Genomic DNA, 22345 nt, shown 5'->3' with positions numbered 1-22345 from the left:
TTCGCTGGCCTTCGCCAGTGTCATGGGAAATATTTTTTTAATAACTCAAAAGAACAAGGCAGGGGGGGTGGGAAACAGAAAGAAAAACTCCGCCACATAGTTCTCTGAAACTTAACTTCTCAAATTGTTTCTGAAGTGTCAGGTCTTGCTCTGAGTAATGGGGTTTTCAGAAATCCCTGCTGAGTGGCTGCAAGGGCTGGTCAGAGGGGTGGGCAGGGGACGGCGGAGGTGGTGCTGGCTGGGGAAATACAGCCCACGGGTCACTGGAGCCGGCCAGCAGCCAAGCGTGCCTCATAAACCAGCTAAATGGGGGTTTAAGGAGCAGACTGCTTCACCCCATTTCTTCCTGGAGGATGAAGTGACAGGGAACACCGTAGAGGATTGCTAATGGGGGAGGTGGGAGGGCTGCCAGCGCCGCTGAGCTGGTCTGGCAGCCCCGACGGGTGCAGGAGTCGGGGCGTCCGGCCGAGCCCTGAGCCCACGTGTGCGCCCCGGCACTGCTCTGCACCGGGGGAGAGAGCTGGGCATTTTCCACCTTCTCCCAGTGCTGAGGGGCGAGGCGAGGGACAGCTGGAACCGTCCCCGTGTGCCCACCTGCCCGAGTGGGACTCGGGGGGACCCGCACTTCACCCAGCCCTGCATGGGGTGATGCTGCCAGCCGGGCACCCCAGGAACACCCACAGCTCCGCTCTGCCTCGTTTCGGAACCTGACACCGGCTGCAGGGGCGACCTGGCGCTGTATTAACCCCAGGATGGGGCAGATGCCCCAGCGGGGCACGGCCACCCCTGCGTGCCAGGCTGCCTCCAAAGGGCCTTGCAGCTCCCCGGGGCTCCTCAGGGAGGCCCCGGACATGCTTTATCTTTCCCTGCTTTTCCTCAAAGCTGAAGTTTTGCCTCCTTCGGACTTCAGAGACAAGGCAACGTGGATTGCAGCCCCCTGGCATGGCGAGGTGTCCCTCCTGGGGATGGAGATGCCCAGATTCAAGTGCAGAATCTGACAAAAGAGCGTTTCTCCCTGCTATTCACCAGGTGTTAGAACAGTTTAATAAAGCAAAACCCCAAACCAGCCGGGTTTTGACCTCCTGAAAATCACTTTTCTGTTACCAGCTCCGGCTTCCAGGTAAACACAACACGCAGCCCGGCGGCGCTCGGAGCGCTGGGCTCGGGTGGGCGAAACTCCCCTGCCGCGGGGGAGCCCCCCCCAGCCCCTCACCTCACCCGCGGGGCCGCGCAGACAGAGACGCGCCCAGGGGACCGAGGCCGCCGCTCCCACGCGTGTCCCCGGCGCGACCAGGCGGTTCCCCCCGCCGCGGGCCGGGGTGCGCCGGCAGAGCCCGCGGCGGGGGCGGCCCCTCGCCCGCTGCGCGCCCCGCGGAGCCCGGCTGCCCGGAGCCTTCTCCCTTAAAAAAAAAACCACGGAGGGGAGGGGCTGCTGCTTTTTTCCCCCATCCGCCGTTTCCGGTTTGCTGCCATATTCCTCTTTTTTTTTTTTTTTTTTTTTTTTTTTTCCCCTCCCCGTGGGTTCCCCCCCCCGCCCCGAAGAAGGGGTGAGCGGGGGCGGGCGAGGCAGCAGCGCGCCGGATCCGCGGCGCTGCGCGATGCTGCTGCCGGCGGCGGAGCCCTGAGCGCCCGGCGCGGCCCGGCCCGGTGCGGGCACCCAGAGCGGCGGCGGCGGGGGGCGGCGGCCGCGCCCCCGGCGCGGAGACAAAGCCGGGGCCGAGCGCTGGAGGCGAGCGGCGGGGCCGGCGCAGGCGGGAGGTGAGCGGGCGGCGGCCGTGGGGCCGGCGGGGGATGCCCCGCTATGGGGTCCGGGGACGGGGGCGGGAGGGGATGCTCGTGGTCCGGCCGCGGGGTCCGGGGTGGGGTGGGGGGATGCTCGCGGTCCGGCCGCGGGGTGCGGCGGGAGGGGTGCCCGCCGACGGGTGAGCTGGATGTGGGTCCGATCGGGGGGTGCTGGCAGCTTGGCGCGGAGGCTGTGGGTCCAGCCGAGGATGTCCAGGCTCCGGTGGGGCAGCGGTGGGGGGGGGTCCGACAGCGGGGGATGCCCGCAGCCCCGTGAGCTGGCGAGGGGTCCCGACAGGGATGCTCGCCGTCTGGCTCTGGGTTTCGGTGGGGCGGCTGCGGGTCCAGCGGCGGGTGCAGATGGTGGGGTGGGTCAGCCGTGGGTCCGGCGGGGGATGCCGCTGTCTAGCGGCGCAGAAACGGGCCCGGCCGGGGACGCTGAGGGTCCGGCGGGGCGGCCGTGGGGTCCGGCGGGGCGGCCCCGCCTGCCTGCAACTCCCCTTTGTTGTGATCAGGGGCTGTGGGGGACCCCCGGGAGCGCGGGGCGGGGAGAGCCGGGCCGTATGTAGGCCAGGACATGAAATATTCATCGCCCCCCTGCTTTGATGTCTCCTGATCCGCTTCCCTTGTCGTGTTTGCTCACTGGTAATTCTGGGGCCGGTGTCCAGCCCGGGTGGGCCTGGAGAGCTGGGTCCGGCGGGCTCCTCGCTCTGCCCCTCGCCGGGGCCGGCTCCGGGCTGCTGGGGGGCTGCAGAGCCCCGGGTTGCCTGATTCAAGGCTTTATCCAGCCGGGAAGTTCCCCCATGGCAGCCGGGGCGATGCAGCCCCCACGCGTGGCTGCGAGCGGTGGCACTGGCGGGTCCCCACTGTCACAGCCCCCGGAGCCACGGTGGAGCATCGTGGGTTTTGCCCTGAGCCACACTGGGGTCAGGAGGGGCTTTGGCCCCTGCTCGCTGCCCGGGGGGCTGCGCAGGAGCTCGGGCAGGCTGTGCTGCGTCCGGGTGCCGTTTGGGACGGGCGTGGGGGGCAGCCTGTGGGGCTGGGGCCCACCACCAGGGCTGTGTGCGCTGGGGACCGGGGCTGGAGGGGGGGTGGCATCTCGTGGCGCTGACCCTGGCGCGGTCCTGTCTGGTGCTGAGTGTTGTCTCGGGGAGCTGCGCAGCCTCCTGCGAGACCTGCTGGAAACGAGTGGGGATCTGCCGCATCTCCCCGCGTTTTGCTGGCCCGGCACAGCACGCTCCTCCCCTGGCCCTTCCTCGCCCCGGCGGCTGCTGTCGTGTGCCAGGGCTCAGCCCCCTGGACTTGGGGCCAGGAGGGGACTCTGGTCCCAGTCCTGGTCCTGGTCCCAGTGCCATCGATCGGTAAAGGTGGCAGGGAGTGGGTTGTGCTACCCTGTGTGTGCCACCGACTCACCCGTCCTCCTGGCTCCCCAGGAGCAACGCAAAGGAAGGGACATGATGTGACTGTCCAGTGCAGCCGGGGGGGTCCCCCAAGACAGGTCCCACCACCCCGTGGCATGAGGAGATGGGGGCAGTGGAGGGTGCAGAGCCCAGAGGGTTCCTGGGGGAAGCTCCTGCCTGGGGCTGGCAGTGCCCACGCAGCGGGGACAGGGACAGGACAGCACGTACCTAGCAGTGCTGTATGCAAACTGAGCTGCGGGAAGGTGACAACAAAAGACTTGATTTTTTTCTTCTTTCTCTCCGGCTGGTGCTTCCCGGAGGAGGAGGTGTATGGCAGGAGGGAGCTGGAGAGCTTTGTTGCTCTCCTCGCAGCCAAGGAAATACCCACTGCCAGCAGTGACCTGTGCACGGGTGGGAGAACTGAGTTGTGACCAACCCTCCCAAGGTCCAGCCGTTAATGGTGGGAAGCCGTTTGTCCCTGCCAGGCTTGGAGACCCCCCCAGCACCCATCAGCTCAACACATGGCCGGACCCCCCGTGCAGCACGTGTTGGTCAAACAAGGGCGGGGGGCTGGCAGGGCTCTCCGGGGAGGCGTGAGGATGGGGATGTGCAGGGGGACATCAGCGGTCTTGCACTTGAAAGCAATATCCCTTTTGTTATTTCCTCTCTGGGGCTGCTTCTGACACCTTTGCAGCCAGAGAGGTGGATCCTGGGCTGCCCTGTGCTAAGCCAGCTGTTCTGCGCCACTTCGTGCTGGCTCAGGATCCAGCCCATAGCAAAACCTTGGCCGTTGGGTGTCTGAGACGAGGCTCGTGTGCCCGCTCCCCGGGGAGCCGTGGCTCTGTAATCATTAGCCAGTTAGCGCGCCTTTGGCAGAGAAGGGCACCTTTGCTTGAAAGGTCGAGGGTCGGTTCCTGATTCCAAGATTTGACCCAGGAGCAGCAGGGCAGAGGCTCCTCCAAACACCTCACCTCGATGGCCTCACCAAAACGCAGCCCGATGGATTTTTTTTTTTTTTTTTTTTTGGAGACGGGGTTATTTATGGGCTGGTGCAGCAGCAGCTAAGGGAAGTCCAATGTTCCCTGTCTCGATCGTTAGTGGCCTTGCAGTGCTCCCTGTGTGATGGAGATGCCCTAACGATAGCTCTGCCCTTTAATGACTTTGTGCCAGAGTGAGGAAAAATCATGGAGGTACCACAGGGAGGCAGAAAGGGCCGTTCCAGCCCCCGGCCAGGGAGCTGGGGAATGAGACGAAGAATGAGCTGCGGCTTGTGGTGACCGACCTATGCGGAGGCTCTGCTGCAGAGACAAGAGGCTCCTTTGCTGCCTTGGTGGCACGGAGGGGACATCAGCAGTCCTGAGGCGGGGATGGCCTTTAGCAGTGTGGGCAGCTCCCAGGAAGCAGCAGTTGTTTCACCAGGATCGCCGAGGCGGGGAGGGGGTGGGCCGTGGGGCTCCTGTGCCTCCAAAATCGCGTCTGCCTCTCCCTGCTACTGGTGCCAGGATCACGCCTGGCCTTTGAAGTCATCACAGAGCTAAAACTCTTATCTAATGAGACCTGAAGGACTTGGTCCATAATCTCTCATTTTAATAACCAGCAAATGCCTGTAACATCTTGAAAGAGAAAAGGTAGGAGCAAGCAAACAGTCTGCGCTTCCTCCCAGCATGTCTAAGGGGGGGAAAAAGCCCCCTGAGCATCACTGGGGCAAAGCGCCGTACTCCTGGCATCGCTGGGGGAAATTTGAAAGCCTATCTGAAGCGCTATTGTTTCCTGTACTGTCTATTTTGCAGCTCGGTTTCCAACTTACTCCTTTATCTCTCAGAACAATTTCCCCTCAGAGCTCACTTCTGCAGCGCTCTGCGTCTTGCCCCAGAGCCCGCCTGGAGATGCGTCCACCCCACCGGCCGCGGGAAACGGCCTCAGCAGACAGTGGCATGGCCCTGCACTGCTCCGTGCAGGAGAGATCCCTTTAATCCGATGCCTGGAGAGCAGCTTGGACCTCTGGATGGAAATAACCATCCTTGCATGGCTGTTCCTGGGACAGGAGCACGGATTGTCGCTGTTTCCAGTCCAAACTCCTCTCTTCAACTGCCTGTAGCTGCGGGTGGTGCGGACTAACTCCCCCAGGGCTTGTGTCTTGCTGGGGTTTCCGCTCATCAGCAAAAAATATGCAGTGTGTCACGGGGCTATTTTAAAGTGGGCCTTTTCTGAGCATAGCAATGCTTTGGTCCTTCATCTTTTAAATGGGCAGCAAGCTGTGAAATGGTCCAGTATATTGTGTGCTTAGCAAGGAAGAAAATAATATAATTAATTGGCTGATCATGGCTACATCAGCATGGGCTGCAGTTGATGCTCAGGGGCACCCAGACCCCCAACTTGGCCCTGTGTTGGCACAGGCGACCTTGGCCCTGGCTGCAGTAGGAACTGGTGCTGCTTTGCACATGCCTCTGCACACACATGCTTTGAAAATAAAGCCCTGAAACAGATTTCAGGAACAAATGTGGTTTGAACCTGGGCCAGGAACCAGGACCTGCAAATCTGCGTCTTTGCACTGACTTCCCTGCAGGCTACGGATCTCCTGGCTGCCCTCGCTGCGGAGCAGGGAGGTGTTTGGGAGGGCTGGGGGCTGGCAGGGCTGCTGCAGGGCATCAGCTGCTGGGCAAGGCGGGGCTGGTTGTTGATTTTAATTCAGACCTTAAAGAAATCTTCTTGAGCCCCTTGGCTCCAGGTGGTCTCGGTGGAGAAGCAGCATCCGTAATATCCATAGGCTGGTGTGCAGTATTGGTGGGCTCGTCTGGAGGAATCTGGGGAACAGAACTGCCCGAGCATTTAAGGCAAAAATATAAGAAATGGGGCACGTGCATAGCGAGCCTGTGCATAGCGAGCCTGTGCTTGCCTCACAGCTGGGGAACCGGCGGAGGTTTGGGCAAGGCATGCAGCCTGGCACACATGGCGCCCGCACCAGGAGGGCACCGGGGTGGCTTTGGGGCCCGCAGCGAAGGGCGAGCCGCCTTGCTGGGGCAGCACCTCTGCCCACACGTGATGCAGGAACACTTGTGGCTCAGGCTGTGCTGCGCTTCCTTCCCCACGCTGCAAGTCTCGGAGGCCAGTCCGGAGCCTCCCAGCCCCATCCCATGCTTGACCTGTTGTGGTCTTGCTCCTGTGACCGTGAGGTTTTGGCTGGCCCCAAGCCCACTGTGTTAGGGCTGGGTGGATGGAGGAGAACCTGACTGCGTGCTGCAAAAATAGCATCCACCCAGCGTGGCTGCTCCCATCCTTCCTGATAGTGTTTGGCAATCTCAGACACCAAAAACCTGCACAATGAGGGTAAAAGCTCACTGCTGCATTGCCCCATCTGCCAAGGGTGAGGTCCAGCTTGTCCTGAGCCACGTGCCCTCTTCCCATGCAGCATCCCCCTTCCCACGCTGTGCCCTGGTTTGGGGGCAGCGTGATGGGGTTGGGTCAGTGCTAAATTGGTCCTCAAAATGGCTCACCTTGGGGCACACTTTAGCAGGAATTTGGGGTTGGAGGTGCAGCTCTGTGTCTGTGTTTCACTGCTCCACCTTGCTTCCCCACCTGGTAAGGAGCATTGCATGCCTCAGTTTCCCTCGGGAGCACCTGGGAAGCTGCCACCGGAGGTTGGTGAGGCTTTACACCGAGTGCGAGCCTCAGTTTCCCCCTCCTGCTGCTCCTTCACCAGCCCCAGCTGCACTGCCCTGCGCCACGCACGCCCCGTGCACAAAGCTCTTCCTTAGGCAAGGCAAATACAGTCTGATCTCCATGAAGTGCTGTCACCTTCCTCACTCACCCATCCGCAGCCTCTCAGATGGTGTTTTTGATGGCTTCCTCCCCAGACCATGGCCCGGCTGGGCACTGATTTCCCCAACCAAAACCGGCCCTCGCGACTTGGTGGTTTTGTGATGGCGGCGGCATCAAGCGATGCCATTCTGGGTTCTGGATGCTCCTGGGGTGTAAGCGTGTGCTTGGTGACTTCTGAAAAAAAAAAAACACAACACAAAAAGGCTGTTGGAGTCACTCCCTGTTCGGCCGAGCCCTTTCCTTCCCCTGCCCATCGGGCGAGCGTTGGCAGGGCCCCGCTGTGCCGGGGAAGGGATCGGGAAGCCTTGGCACAGCCGGGGGGAGCTGCCAGTGAGCACCCTGCTGCGCCGGGCAGGGAGAGTGTCGTGGGATGAGGAAGGGTGCATGGGTAGCTGTAACAGTCACTGCGACCAGGATGAGTTTCATGCTCCAACGTCACGGGCAGTTGAGTTTGGAAGTGTGTGGGGTGGAAAGGCTCAGGGTGCTGGGACTGGTGTGTGTGCCTGGGGCTGGGCAAGGAGAGCAGCACGTGGGGCAGCTGCAGGCAGCTGCCTGCCCACCGCGGCTGCCTGCACGCGTGCACAGCCGTGTGTGGATGTGCACACACGTGTGTGTACGTACACTAATCTGAGCTCTTCTTGGTGCTTTGGGGATGGGGATAGCTCTCGTGCTGTGGTCTGGGTGGGCTGTGCTGGAGCCGCCACGAGCCACAGGTGATGGAAAGCAGAGGAGATGCCCTTCATCCCTTTGTCCTTTGTCCCTTCATCCCATCCCCGCGGGCTCTGCCCAAGAGCGGGGAGGGGACAGCTCCGGCTCGGAGTGGTTATTTTGGGTAGGAAGGGCAGCACGAGCGAGGGCTGGAGAGATACCATGGGAGGGTACAAGGTCCACGCATGGCTCGCCCCACGCCACTGGCTGGTGTCGCAGCTCAGGGCTGGCCCCATCCACCTCGCCCATAGCCCGTCTCCGCTCCCCAGCACCGCTGCAGCGAGCGGTGCAGGGCTGGGAGGTGTGCGGAGCCCGGCTCTCCCCTCCAGGAGCAGCAGGGATAAAAGACACCAGCTCAGCGTTTTTCTTTGTTTTTCATCTGCTCAGGCTGTTTATAGCGAGCACCGTCTGGGCTGCACCTCCTGGCCGGCTCCTCTCCCAGCAGCTCCAGCAGAGCTGCTGAGCATCCCGCTCACCCCAGGAGCGGCTGGGGAATCTGACGCAGCTTTTTGGGTATGGAAATGCTGTCTGGGGCTGGCTGATCTCCGTCTGCCCCTCAAGACCCTCCCTGGCTGCTTCCTCTGACGCATCCTGAGCGAGTTGCTTTGTTTTGGCGGTGCAGATGGGAGTGGCTGTGGGGACCAGCGTCTCTCGCGGCTCTGCCACCAGCAAAGTGGGGTCTGATGGTGCTGAGACCAGAGCCACGGTCCCGGGCTGTGCCCACTGCTGTGGGCGCTGCTCCCGGTCCCATCCAGGTGAAAGCGGGAGTCGAGTGGACATTGCTGGAGGCTGGTCCTGGTCACCCAGCCTTGCCCTGCAGCCACCTGCTGCCCCCGTGGCATTTGTGCGTTAGGGCTGGTGGCCCCACGGTTCCCCAGAGCACACGGCTTGCGTCGCACACATGCCCCAGCATCCCATAGTAACCCGGGAAAATAAACTGATAATCAGCATAAATTTGCTGTGTGGGATCCTGCTTATTCATTTTAAACTGTTCAGGGATCTGCAAAGTGGGAAATGTTGGAAATGGGTGATGGATGACCCTTGGCCTCTGCTTGGCTTCTCCTTCATACCCTCCCGTTGCAGTGAACCCCGGCACGTGTTGTGCCAAGTCCCCGTGGCTCCCAGCCAGGAGCAGGGCGATGCCCAGCCCCACGGGGTTTGTGTTGAGGGTGCACATACCCTCCCTGCATCTTCCCTTGTTTACCAGCAAGTGTTTCAGTTCCTGTTCCGTGTCAGGAGGGTTGCTGGGAGGTTTCCTGCCATGGGGTCCTGTAGGACCCCTCTGCAGGGCCGGTGGGGCTGCAGCTCCAGCCCTCAAGGGCCAGTGGAGCCCTGGGGAGCTCCTCTCCTCACTGGACTGGATGGGCTGGTTTCTCTGAAAGTGGAAATGTTTTAGCAGTGACGCCAGCATGGCCAGGGGTGGTTGTAACTTGCTCAGATCCGGAGCTTTTCTGCCTCCTGCGTGTTCCTTGCCCCCTTCCTCCCCCAGCCCTGGAGGTTTGCCGCATGCCTGCACTGCTGTCCTCACCCGGGGGGGTGAGATTGCTGTGGCTCTCTGGGTGCTGTTGGGTGCGGCAGCCCTCGAGCTGGGGCACGCACAGGTGGCAGCACCATTTTGGCTGGATCTGAGCCACCCGTGAGTCACATCAGCCTCTCACTGCCACCTGCCCCTTCCCCAGGAGCTGGGCACGGGGTGGGCTGGGTGCTGCACCACAGCCGTCCCCAGAGAGCACCCGGGGCAGATGTCCTTTTACAGAAAGCAGAAGCAAACTCCATTTCCTGGAGCCTGAGGCTGGCGGCACTGGGAGACGTGCTGCAGAAATGGGGAACAGAAATCCTCCCTCTTCCTTGAGAGGCCAGCTCGTGTCATGGCGTCTCCATCTCCCCCTCCAGCGGGGCTGGCTCCTCGGCCTGGTGCTTTGCCTGGAGGATGGGAACAGGTTGATGTGATGGGCCATGGGAAGCTGGGGAATTGGGTGGGAGCACATGGATGCCAGCATGCCTGGGGGCTAGTATTAAAAATGTACATTTAGGGGGGGCATTGAACCCCCAGTGCTGAGCTAGAGGGCTGTTTTGGGGAAGCATCACCCTGTGGCTCCAGGCAGTCCCAGTGGCCAGGGAGCTCCAGCTCCTAGTGCCAGCCCGGCTCGACATTGGCGCTCCCCGGCCCCACAGGCACTCCTGCCCTTGGAAGCATTTCCTTTCTGTTTCATTCTCCTGGACTTGGCAGGAGGAGAGTGGTGCCCTCATCACCTGCTTGGGAGAAGCCGGCTTCAGGTTAACACAGGCCGAAGGCTTTGTGTGCCCTTGGAAAGCATTTGCTGGAGCTGGTTGGGCAATTCCTGGCTTTGGCAGGTGTCCTGGTGGGAATGCTGGAGGCGCAGGCTGAGTCGGGCTGGGTGGCACTGGTAGGCATCATCCCTGCTCCGACGCGGAGCAGCGCCAGCAAGGTCAGGCTGCACGGCACCTGGCCAGCTTTGAGCATCTCCTGCTGGAGATCCCACCACCTCTCTGGCCCCTGTTCCTGTACTGGACCACCCTCATGGTGAGAAAGCTTTTTTTTTTCCCCATCTCTAATTGTCAGGATGCCCTTGCAGTGCAGAAGGAGATGGGGGATGTGAGGTGCTCCCCTCTCCCCCGTGGCTCCCCTTCTGTGTGTGCAAGCAGCAGGCTTGGGCTGTGTTTTCAGGACCTGTGTGTTTGCTCTCCATCCCAAAGCTCTCCCAAAGTGCTCATGCATGGATAACAGGGAACAGCAGGGGCTCCAGGACCCTTCAGTCAACTTTTGTTTCTTCCCTGACCCCAAACGCTTCCTAGCAGCACCCTGGACCTGGGGGTTCTCCCTTGGACCAGAGCGTGGGGCTGGCAGAGCTGCAAGAGCCCTGATTTTTGGGGTGGCTTTGTTGCTGTATAGGGGTGAGAAGGGGTGATGGGGCACTGCTGGCTGCCCACGCTCCCTTGTTGCAGCAGCGGCTCCCCGTGCAGCCCTTTGCAAGGGGCTGCAGTTCCCAGAACCCACCACACAGCACAGCTCCGTGGGGAATGCCAGGGAGTGGTGTGCCAGGAGCTCCCACAAGCTTTGCTCAGTCACGGGCTGGTCAGGAAAGGTGGCTGCCAGCTCCCCCCAGAGCTGTCCATGCCACTTAGTGATATACATTAAAATCCCACTGCCTTGGTGGAAGCTTTGAGTGCGCACAGCTTTGCCTGCTCCCAGGGACCTGGTGCATGGGGCTGTGGGTGAGCATCGCCGTGGGCCAGCCCAGGATTCCCACATTCCCACGCCAGGGGATCTAAAGACATGGCCCCATCGGTACCCAGGTCTGCTGCAGTGCGGTGATGGGGATGTGACACAGCGTGGCAATGGCCACCTTCCCTTCTCCCATCCCTTGGGGGAGAAGAAGGCTTAAAACCGAGCGCTTGGCAGCTTGGCACCAAGCAGCACAACTTGCCACACGTCCTGCTCGCTCCGAGCAGCCACTTGCGTTCTTTTGGGGAGATAAGGCTTGCGACTTTTTCTTGCCAGCCTTACACAAGATGGTGCTTGTGGGGTGCCAACTGTCCTTACCCGGCTTCGGGGTGCTGCGGGGGGCACTGCCTGCAGCTGCGTGCAGCTGCTGGTGTTGGCAGAGACGCTGCCTGTCGCCCTGGCCAGCCAAAATCTGCCTGTCAAGGGGCCAGCCCTGCGACAGTGGGGAGAGCTCGAGCTCCCTGCACAGCTCCCTGTGTGTGTGTTTGGTGTTTCCCAGTTTCTTGGCCAGATTAACATCCAGAACCTGCTTTTGGGTTTCTCAGGGGTTTGTTTTGGTCTTCTAAACTCCCTGTTTTGTCAAATCTTTTCAGAGGCATTTTGCATTGCTCTGGACCACGACTCTCCCCCATGCTTGGGGGGATAAATTTGGATGGCAGATTTAATTATCCTTTCCCCTTTTGTGACCCACTGGCCCCTGCTAGCTTGGGCTGTGGAGCTTTAATTAAGATGGTTTTAAATTTAACGGGAGTTGACAGGGTCAGATGGGAGGGGCTGGGACTTACATACGTGGGGGCTGTGTAGCCAGGCCCCTGCACAGCAGCCGTGCTGCCATCCCCTGTCCTCCGCCAGTGATTCCTGTCATCTGGGAGAGGGTTCTGTCAGCTGGGGGGGGGCTGGGGTGCCTTAACTCAGGTGCCTTCGACATGCAGTCGCTGGGCGAAGTGGGGGTCAAGGGCAGGCATGGGGACAGCTGTCCTTGGCTTCCCTGGTCCCCGAATTGGAGCTGAGAGATGAAGTGAGCATCTCTGCACCTCTCCTTCTGGTTTAGGAATCAGTGCAGGTGAGAAACGAGTGTCCTTGCGGAGGAGAAGGGCTGGAGGCGCAACCCAGGCCCTCACTGCGTCAGCCAGGCAGGGAGAGGGTCTGCAGCATCAAACTCTGGTTTGCGGGGCCAGGGGAGCAGCTCCCCATTATTCACTGGCCCTTGGGACTCATTGCAGCAGGGCTGGTCCAAGCCTGACAGAGACGTGCGTCTATGTTCTCCCCTTGTACCGAGCAAAGCCTGATATCATGGGACAGGGGACAGGAATCGCTTTTTCCATGGGGTACAGGGTGACCTGCTGTATTTGGGTGACAGGAGGTGATGGTGGGCTGAGCTGGGGCAGCGAGGCTTTTGCCAGAGCACCTGGGGCTGTTCCAGCCGTGATGTTTGCCATGGGAAAAGGCAAAACTCCATTAGCATCCCCTGAGACCAAGGGGGAAACTGCTGTGTGAGCGTGTCCGGGGCTGCATTTCCTACCAAAATGCGGGGAGGGAGCAGGGGGCGATGCGGGGAGAGGGACGGGGTGTGGGGTGTTTGGGTACCACCTCGCAGTGGCTACGGCAGCACCGACCAAGCAGTAATTCATCGCCTGTGGCGCGGTGCTGGGGTGCTGACCCCACTGTCTGGGTGCCACCGTCTCAGGGGCAGCGCTGCCGCCTCTTTGTGCTGCCTGTGCAGGGGGACGCAGGGGACGGCCAAGTGCCCTTCGGCTCTCGGCTGCCTGCCCACCTCCAACCTGGGATCTCTGGTTTTAACAGCACATCTCGGAGGCAGCTTCTGTTTGTTCTGCGTGGATCTGCCCCGGCTGGACCCCGGTCCTGCTGGGAGGGGGTCGGTTCTGCGCAAAGGGGGATGGAGTGGGCTGGGGTGGGTTTGGGATCGCCGCTCTCTGCTCCTTCCCATCCCCGGTGCCTGCTGCTGTGGGCTGGGTGCTGTGAGGCTGCTTTGTCTCGCCCGCCGTCCTGCACGCTTCATTTTTCAGTCTGGTGTGAGACAGTTGCAGTTATTAATCTCACTGGGGCTTTGCAAGCCAGGGACGTGGCTTGGCTCCCTCCGGCAGCGGGTGGGTGCTGGTGCCCCAGCCCTTCACCCACCTTTCCCCCAGCACCCACCCCATCCCCTTTGCTGGAGGTGCCCCTCAGCACCCACCCACCTCCTGAGCAGCCCCAAGGACAGAGCTTGTTTTGCTGGAGATGTCTCTTCCCCACGGCTCGGTGTCTGGTGTTGGGCCCCAGCCTGTCGCGGCATTTCCCAAGGTTTCTGCTTCTGCCTTGCAGAAGCCGTACTGCTGTGTTTTGTCTGCTCCCAATCAGTGTCTTTTGTTAGTGTCTTTGAAAAGAAGATAAGATCGCTTCCCCCTTCGCCGCCAGCCCTGCTATCAGCCTGGCGATACCACGGCCATTGTATCCTTGAGCGATCGGGGAGCAGCGGAAAACAGCCGGAGCGGGACCTGTTGGAGAGCAGCGGTTCCCCTCGCTGTTGTCTTTCCAAGAGCATCTCTGCCGTGGGGAGGTAGGGCAGTGGGTCGAGCCTTTTTTCACATCCCAAGTTGCCAGTTAGTTTGGGGGGGCAGAAACGGCGGGGACGCGGGTCAGAGGGGCAGGAATGCTGGGCAGGTTGGGCGGCATTTCCAGCGCCGGTGGGGGAGGACAGGGATGCCGCTGTCTCGTGTGCCGTGATTTGATCCGAGCTGAGTTGTGCAGCTGAGTGTGCTTCATTTTTAATTGCTTTTGGAGAGGGGAGGGTGGGGGTGGCTCCTTGCTGGGGCTCTCTCCTTGCTGTGGCCTCTGCCCTGGGCAGGTTATGTGGCGGGGCTCAGCCCTGGCGCTCTCTCCTCTGGCTGCGGCTCAGCCCAGCTGCTGCCTGGGGGCGTCTGGGAGGGCCGGGGAGACCCTGAATGCAGAACCCAGCAGCACATGGGGATGGCAGTGCTGGAGGGTGCCTGAGCCCAGCCGTGGCTGTGCTGGTGACACGCTAGCTGGGATCACAGCCCTGCTACAGGGCAGAAAGCAGGGCTGTGCCAGGCTGCTGCCGGAGCAGCTGCTTTCAGCCACCAAATACCCAAACCTGGGAGCGTGAGGGATGTACGTGCATCCGTCTGCCTGGCAGCCATGCAGGGACCTGTCCCTTCCCCTTCGGAGGGCCTTGCACCTCGCCACCCCAGCACGTGGCTGACCCCAGGCTGAGGCATATCTGGGTTTCCCTGGTGGTTTTTTTGGTCCTATTTTGTCTAAACATGGCCATGACTTCGCAGCGTGTGCCCGGGAACCCAAGTGGCACAGCGTGCATGGGCGGTGGGGACACGGACACCACGTGCGTACGCGGCGCAGCCTTATTTGTATGTGCTACAGCCTGGAGTTGAGACTGCAGCTTCCCCCACCTTCCATCCCGCTGTGCAATTATTGCTGGTGAATATTAGTCAAGTACAAATTACAAACCATTCAAAGTCTTAAAGAGCTGTCAATCAGCTGCTGCTTATTATCCTAATCAAATGCACTAAAAATAGTGACAAAACTTATTACCAGGGGGAAGGGGAGGCCATCAAAATAAACCTGCGGTGTGGCACATCCCCTGCATGGCAGCCACTGCCCCAGGCGCCCACGCAGCGAGAGGGACACGGGGCGGCTGCCCAGCATTATGCTGACCCCACGGAGGTTTGCTCGGTGATTTCCACCATCATGCCACAGTGTTTGCAACGTAACAAGCCTGGTGTGCGCTCCATGGGGCCCTGCACCGTGGTCCGGGTAATACATGGGCTGAGCAGGTCGGGTTGGGGCAGCTGGGGCAGGGGAGGCTGCGATGGCAGCAGCTGGAAGGAGGCTGGGGTAGCAGCAGCTCTTTTTCCTTTCCTGCTGTCTCTGTCTGAGCCCCCTCCTCACTACACCTTCGTGGCTGAAGGCCCTTGCACGAAGGCAGGAGGCTGTGGCTGGTCTTACTTCCAGGCCTGCTGCCAGCCAGGTTAGATGCCAGGGCAGCAAAAAGCTGCCCACCCTGTCCCCATCCATCTGGAATGTTCCCCCTGGATGAGATGTAAAACCTGGGCTCCAGCTGGGACAGGAACCTGTTGAGATGCTGCCTGGGGCTGTGAAGCTGAGGGTGCTGCAGGGGCTGAATCCCCTCTGTGCCCTGCAAGCGGGAGTCCCTCGGGGGCTGCTGAAGCCTCTGCCCAGCACTGGGTGAGCAGGGCTGGCTGGAGAGAGATTCCTTTTCAGTATGAGAGAGGGGAGAAGGGGCAGTTCCTGCAGGATCTGGGGGCTGGGAGCAGGTGGCAGAGCCAGGCAAGTGACTGCTCTGGCTCTGTAGGACCCTGCCTTGCTCTGCTTTTGTCCCAAAGCCACCGGTTTGTCCCTGAGCCACTGCTGCTGACAAGTGTCCCTCCATCATGTACACTTGCGACAGGAAACTCTCCTTTTTGAAAATTTGGCTAAAACATGCTTTTCTAATTGGGGCAGGGCTTGAGCAGCACAAGGTGGTCCCAGACCTTGTGCGTGGTTCATGCCATAGCATGTGCTGCTGGGGAGGAAGAAGGTGACTCTCATTCCAGGGGACAAGGTCCCTGGTTGGTGGCCAACCCTCCCTGCCACTGGTCCCAGCCATCCAGAGGTGGGGTGGCAGGGCTGAAGACACTGCTGTGTCCAGAGGAACTGGCTCTCCTTCTCCCCTGAAAAAATCCCTCGGCGGGCTGGTGGTGCCTGTGCTCCCCTCTCACCCCGTGACGTTGCTCAGGGCAGCTCCAGCCGCCTCCTCTCCCATCCCCGGGTGGGTTTGATGAAGTGGAGCAGAGAATCGTCCCCTCTTCACACATGAGAGATCAGAGCGAGTGGGTGTGAGCTGCCAGCCCCGTGCTGGAGGGATGGCGAGGAGGAGGAGGAAGAAGGCAGCGGCAGCCCTGAGCACCAGATCGTGGCACGGGGGGAGAGGGCGGCGGGGTGCGGGGACGGCGGCGGCTGCTGCGGGTGCTGACGTCCCCTCTGTCTCGCAGGCTGCGGCGGGAGCTGAGCTGACTTCGCCGGCGGCCCCTCCCCACCCCGCAGTGAGGCTGTAGCCAGAAAGCACTGGTAAGGCATCTCCGATGGCCCGGGGAGGGGGGACCAGGCTGCTTTGCTGAATGAACCCACCTGGGAAAAGGGAAACCCCTCCAGCCCCATGGCGGGGCTCAGGTGTGGGGTACCGGGTGCTCTGCAACAGCCGGATTTGGCCCTTGAGCATCCATGGGTGGGTAAGGTGCTGGGTGCAGGAGCAAAAGGCAGAGCCCTCCCTTCGTCCTTCCCACCCCCGGGTGCTCCCCGCGGCGTGGCTGGCGCGTGGGGGCAGAGCTGAGGCCTCGCAACTCGGCACCACGGTGGTTTGCGATGTGCCGCCGGCGCTGACCCTGGGGAGCGGAAAGCAGGGGAGTTCCTGCAGGCTGCGACGTGCCCGGGGTGCTAATCCCCGCCGCAGGAAAGCTGCCTCGCATCACTCGGAGGCGAGCGCCAGGAACGCTGGCCACGCTCCAGCCCGCCGCCGCCGTGCATCCCCTGCCGAAAGCCGAGGCCCCGGCTGGGCTGGGGAGCGGTGCTGAGCCCCCCATCCCAGCGCTGTCGGCTGCAAAAAGCACGGGAGCAGGGAAATACGCTGCCAGGCATCAGCCCTGGCTGGATGTTGGTGGCTCTGAGCATGCCTGCAGCCTGTTACATGTAGAAGTACTGTACTTTAGACATAAATACAGCATAGCTGCTGGCAGTGGGTAATTTTTGCAATCTGGCCGCTGTGATGCTGTCCCACAGCTCCCAGTGATGCTGCTGGGGTGTGCTGGGGCCGGGCAGTGGGTTTACCCCCTTCCTTCTCTGCCCCTTGGCTCTGGAGGGGGGTTTGTCACTGGCTCTGCTGGAGGCAGGGGGGTCTCTCCCCACTGGTGGGGCTGGTGCGTGGCCCCTCTTCCCCCAGGGACCTGAGTGCACAGCACATTCCTGCTGTCATTAATAACTCCTCTGCCAGGCTCTTGCACAACTCCCTGCCTCCTCCCAGGGGGAATTTGCACCCTTTCCTCACTGGCGGCCACAGCAGCAATGCAGGGTGGTGGGGGATTTCTCAGGGTCCCCTCTCCTCCCTGGGGGCAGGTGGGGAACATCCTCCCTAGGGCAGCTACAGAGCTAAAGCCGCATGGTCACATTGGCTGAGTTACCTGGGGCTCAGAGCTAAGATTGCCAGTTTTGGGGTTGCCAGCCTACATTTTGCACTAGCCAAATCGAAGCAAGGTGTTTTTAGGTGCAAAGCTGGAGAGCTTGGAGCAGGGCTTGCTGCGCTGCAGCCCCTTCCTCAGAGGACCTCAGGCTCGTGCCTCCTTCCTCTCCTCCACTCCCATCTTCGGCTCCTGCAGCCTGTCAGAGCAGCACGTCCCGGCGACCAGCACAGACCCAGCAAAGCCCTTGCCAAGGAGGGTCAGTGCCCAGGCACGAGCTGGGAGCTTGCGATGTGTGCTGAAGAGCTCTCCCTCCCCAAAACCACTGTGCAAGGAGGGATGAATTCACAGTCCGTGGCATCCCCAGTCAGGACATGCCTGGGAGATGCATGTTTTGTGCCTGCAGTGTGTCAAGGCAAGGAACCCCCCTGCTTTGGAGATATTGGGGAAGTGCCTGGGAGTTCCACTCTCCCCTTTCTGTGCTTTGCTCCTGGCACGTTGACTATTTTATACTAATTTCTCTCAGTGCACTGATAAATCAGTTGCCGACCCAGGCTGGCAGCCCCATGGGGTGTGCCTGGGGGACGTTTGTGTCCCCAAAGTACTGCTAAATCTGCCGCCCCAGCTGGGGTGTTTTCCTGCCTGGGGAAGTGCTGCTTCCAGGGGAAACTCTGAGCAGCTGCGCCCCTGGCTCACGGTCGCGTGGGCAGTCACAAGCCGCACGGTCACAGCCCCGCTGTGCCCCCACTTTCCTCCCTGTGCTGCCGCTGCCACCCCAGGAGCGCCAGCGGGTGCCGGAGCCCCGGGTGGAGGTGAGAGAAGGGCTGGTGTGGGATGGGGAGGTTCACTTTCCTTAGTGGTGGGGTTTTTTTCTTGTCATTTCTAAGGTCCTGCTTTCCCCCGCAGTTCTGCTTTAGTATCTTCTGCACCAGGCTTTTAAAAGTGAATTTATTTATGGGACAGACCCCCCCTCCCCTTCACCATGGGATCTGCCTCTGGATTGCCAACAGCGATGATTTGCAACTGCAAAGTTTATATTTGACCTTACTTTGCTCCGAGGCCCCCAAAGCCCAGCACAGATATGCGTGGGCCAAGTCCTGTGGCAGATAGAGGCATCGGTCCCTCCTCGTTGCATGCATGCGTAGGAGGAAGAACGGCTCTGCTCCCCGCTGGAGTGGCTGCTGTAGCCATACCCAGCCCGAAAAATCAGTTTATTCAGATTCCCAAACCCTGGCACGGTTTGATCCAACCAGCATGGTTGCAGCTGAAGCAAACCTGTGTGGAAGCGAGACAGGGGATGCTGCTGGTCCTCTGTGCAGTTTGGGAGCTGGAAAACAGTGGATGGAAAACGGTAGATGGAAGTTGAGTCTTTTGGAAGATAAGCCCTGCTGGTCAGGCAAAGCCCTCACTGTGGGGAGGGGAGGTGGGAGGGGGGCAGCGCTTGTGCCTCGCACCCCTCAACTTCCCCCTGGCCGGAGCCGGGGGGGCTCTGCCCCGCCGACGCTGGGGCTGTGCAGGCTGCTGGAGCTGCCCTGTGGCTCTGGCCCTGCTCGTGGGGGCTTGGCCCAAGTTTCTCTCAAAACATGGGTTAGAAAAAACATCTGTTGGGTGAGGCTGAGCCCTCGGCAAAGCCTTGCGGGTGGCTGCATCCAGATCCACACCCCATGAGCAGCGGCTGTCTCCTCTGCTCCTTCCCTGCTTGTTTTTTCTTACCAGAGATACTCTCCCTGGTTGTCTCCACCTCCCTTTTCACTCCTGCCATGCGTGATCTAGCCTAAATATTTCCTTCCATAGCTTCAGGACACTGCTGGGTATCCTGCCATCTTTGGAGACTGCAAATAATTCCCTTCCTTCATTTATATCATTACCTTGAAGGTATTTATAGAGCATGGTCTTGAGTGGAAAGGAAGGCATGACTATATATAAAGCCAAGATCCCTTGGTCCTTAGCCGCTAACTGCCTGAAACTGCTCCTGATTTAAACTTTTTTCCTGTTTGCTACACGTTTTGGACTTCACAGGAACATCCTCAGCATTTAAATCCCTGTCCTGAGCAAGCAGAACGATGCAGCTATGGGTTCTCCAAATTTCTGCCATCGGAGGAATCCAAACTTGTGAATATTTGTCTGGGTCTTGTCTTCTCCTGTCCATACCCTGGTAGAAACCCTCGTGTAGGAGGAAACATGGCTGGGTAGGGGCCTGAACTACATCCCACAGTGGGCGCCTGGCCCCGGGACATCTCCAGCCGCTCTCCTGAGCACCGGTCCAGGCTCCACGCTCAGCATCCTCCCCCCACAATCCCGCAGCTGAGAATGCTTCCCTCTGCTCCCACAGCACGCCCTGGCAGCTCGCTCCCAGCATCTCGCTGGCTGTGGCAGCCACGCGGGAGGTGGCTCAGCGTTAATGAGGGACGATGCTGTCCCAGGGCAAGGACAGGATGGCCAGACTTTCTGGCAGCTGAAGCTTGAACAGACTCCAGAGGTTGTTTTGTTTCCTAGTGGGCAGACTCATGCAAGCCCTGGGAGGCAGCTTAACAATAATAACAATAATAATAATAATAATAATAATAATAATAATAATAATAATAGAAGCCCTCTGCATGTGTGTCTGTCTTCTGCAGCCCAGGACCATGGGGAGCAGCAAGAGCAAGCCCAAAGACCCCAGCCAGCGCCGACGCAGCCTGGAGCCCACCGACAACGCCCACCACGGGGGCTACCCAGCCTCGCAGACACCCAGCAAGGCGGCTGCTCCCGACGCCCATCGCACCCCCAGCCGCTCCTTTGGGACCATGGCTGCTGAGTCCAAGCTCTTCGGAGGCTTCAACACCTCCGACACGGTCACCTCGCCGCAGCGTGCTGGGGCGCTGGCTGGTCCGTGTGGGCTGGGGCTCGGCGGGGCAGGGAGGGTCTGTTGGGTCTTTGTGGGTTTTGTTCCAGCTGCTTCTTGTGGTGATGGGGTCTCCTGCTTCTGAGGGACACTGGCTTTGAGCTAGAGGGGGAGCAGATCAGTGTCTTACTGGCTGGCGGGAGGATGGTGGGAGAGGAGGGTCTCAGTGAGGTCACCCAGCACCGTGCCGTGGCAGTGCCGGTGGCTGTGCCTGGCCTGAGTGCTCTCTCTCTCTCTGTTGCAGGTGGAGTCACCACCTTCGTGGCCCTCTACGACTACGAGTCCCGGACCGAAACAGACTTGTCCTTCAAGAAAGGAGAGCGCCTGCAAATCGTCAACAACACGTGAGTGTCCCTGTCCCTGCAGCCAAGCCCCGTTGTCCCTCCTGCGGAGCCCCCGAGCCCAGCCCCGGCAGGGCCAGCTCTCCCCGGTGATGGGTGTTCGAAGAGGGATGCACCAAAACTCGCACGGACACAGTGACTTGTCCAAGGACATCAGCGTTGCCGGCGATCATTTGCCTGTCCCCGTGTCCTCCCAGCCCTGCTGCTGGTCACTGTTGCCTTGCAGCCTTGTCACCAAGCCACCTTCTCTGCTTGCTCCAGCGCAGGGCTGCGTCCCTGCCGGTCCCCTGTCCCCATCAGCGCTCAGCTCCCTCTCGTTTGCCTGGACACATCTCCTCAGCTTCACGGGTGCTTTCCCTTGTGCTTACTCAGTGCCTCTGATCTCAGCTTCTCTCTTGACTCTTTTTTCTCTCCTCTGTGCCATGCTGTCATTTAGAAGAAAAGTGGACGTCAGGTGTGTATTCCAGATTATTACTATGATTATTGTTAAATGGCAAAAGCCTGTCTGCTGCCCATGTTAGGGTAAGGTTGGGTGGAGCGGGGCTGGGAGGAGATGGTTGCCCGATGGTTTTGTGGTTGCCCGATGGTTTGTCCTCCCTGAGCGACTGGGGCAGAGCAGGGGAGCCCCTTCCCATGCCAGGGAACTGCTCCATCCAGAGCTGTGTCTGCACCCAGGAGCTCTGAACCTGGCCTGCTTTCCTAGTCTATGCCTGGCACCTCTCTGCAGTCCTTTTTCAGTTGGCTCTCTGCTTCCTCCTGGCCTTTTTTGCATTTATTTTTACATCTTTTATTTTTATTTTTTGTGTGTGGCTCAGGGGACTCAAGCACTTCCTTAGGGGTCTGACTCCCGCTTGTTTGCTCTCCATCCTGGTCACAGCAGCACACCCATCGCTTGCTGCGTAGAGCAGGGCAGTGTGACTAGCCAGAAGATGCTCCTAAACATGATCCTGTATCAAACCCACATGTGGCCTGTCCTGACACAGTCTGGAACCTGCCTGGTGGACCCACTGTCCCCAGCCATGGGGTTGCCACAGGGTCCCTAGGGTCTGCAGTGCCCGCTGGCCCCTCCGCTGTGGCCGTCCAACCTGGGCACCCAAAACAGCTTTGCAGAGTCAAAGAGTGAAAAGATGGGGGAACATCCTGGGGGTGGTATTTCTCCTGCAATGGTCAGGCAGTGTTGAACAAACATGTTTTCAATTTGATCCGTGTTCTCCTTGTTCCAACGCTGTTCATTAATGGTGATTTCTTCAAGTCCAGGATGTACAGGGCTTCAGCGCTGCAGGAAAAGCCTGAATTTGGGTGATTAGGTGCTTCTTGCTTTTACAGCCTCAGCAGCATACTAGCCCCAGGCTTGGGCTCTGGTTTGGGCTGTTATGAAGTGAGCTCTGCCCGTTGCAGGTCCAGATTGGGCTGATATATGAGGGTTTTTTCTTCATGCTAACTTACATCACTTCTGGGGTTTCCATATTTTTTTTCCTCTGCTGCCCTTGTCAAAGGCTCGGTTAGAGGGAAGGGTCAGGGTGCGATGGGCTCTGCAGCATCCTGGGGAGCAAAAGGGCTTTTTTTGGCGATGCAGCCCATCGGTGGGAGTGCAGGATCTAGCTGCAGACCTTCCCAGTGTGTGCTGCAGCTGCATGGGTGGGATGTCCACAGGGGGAGAGGTGGTGGAGAAAGCTGTCCAGTTTGTGCAGTGCTCGGGGGCTAAATCTCTTCTCACTGAGTGCCCAGAGATGCTCTGATGGTCCAGGAGCAGCTTGGGCTGCTGCACTTTGGAGACAGCAAAAGCCAGGCATGTGATGTCCCCTTTGGGCTCCCTGGGAGGGCACAGTCGGTGCCCTGGGGCTGTGGGGAGGGTGCTTGGCATCAGCCCGGGAATGGCTGGCAGGTCCTGGACACAGCAGGAGCCCACAGCCACAGGGATGACTGGCTACCAGTGGCTTTGCGGGGCGGCTGCGGAT

At 60.2% G+C, this 22345-nt stretch overlaps 1 protein-coding gene across 4 annotated transcripts in view; it reads left to right on the top strand.

The window, feature by feature from the left end:
- Window positions 1-1652: 1652 nt before the first annotated feature.
- Window positions 1653-22345, top strand: part of SRC (SRC proto-oncogene, non-receptor tyrosine kinase) — a 30644-nt gene continuing 9951 nt past the window's right edge. The window contains exons 1-5 of one of the 4 annotated variants that reach the window (XM_074888716.1): window positions 1673-1758; window positions 15984-16059; window positions 19781-20030; window positions 20291-20390; window positions 20824-20841. In XM_074888716.1, coding sequence (XP_074744817.1) covers window positions 19790-20030; window positions 20291-20390; window positions 20824-20841 — 359 coding nt within the window. In that variant the 5' untranslated portion in view covers window positions 1673-1758; window positions 15984-16059; window positions 19781-19789. Of the gene's footprint in view, window positions 1759-13496; window positions 13514-15983; window positions 16060-19780; window positions 20031-20290; window positions 20391-20823; window positions 20842-22345 lie in introns of those variants that run through there. The other 3 variants (XM_074888717.1, XM_074888718.1, XM_074888719.1) reach the window with 3 other exon arrangements.

This window comes from Strix uralensis, chromosome 18 (genome assembly GCF_047716275.1).
Source record: "Strix uralensis isolate ZFMK-TIS-50842 chromosome 18, bStrUra1, whole genome shotgun sequence".
NCBI classification, from domain to species: Eukaryota; Metazoa; Chordata; class Aves; order Strigiformes; family Strigidae; genus Strix; species Strix uralensis.
The sequence above is the reverse complement of the archived record's forward strand: the minus strand, read 5'-3'. Positions and strand labels throughout refer to the sequence as shown.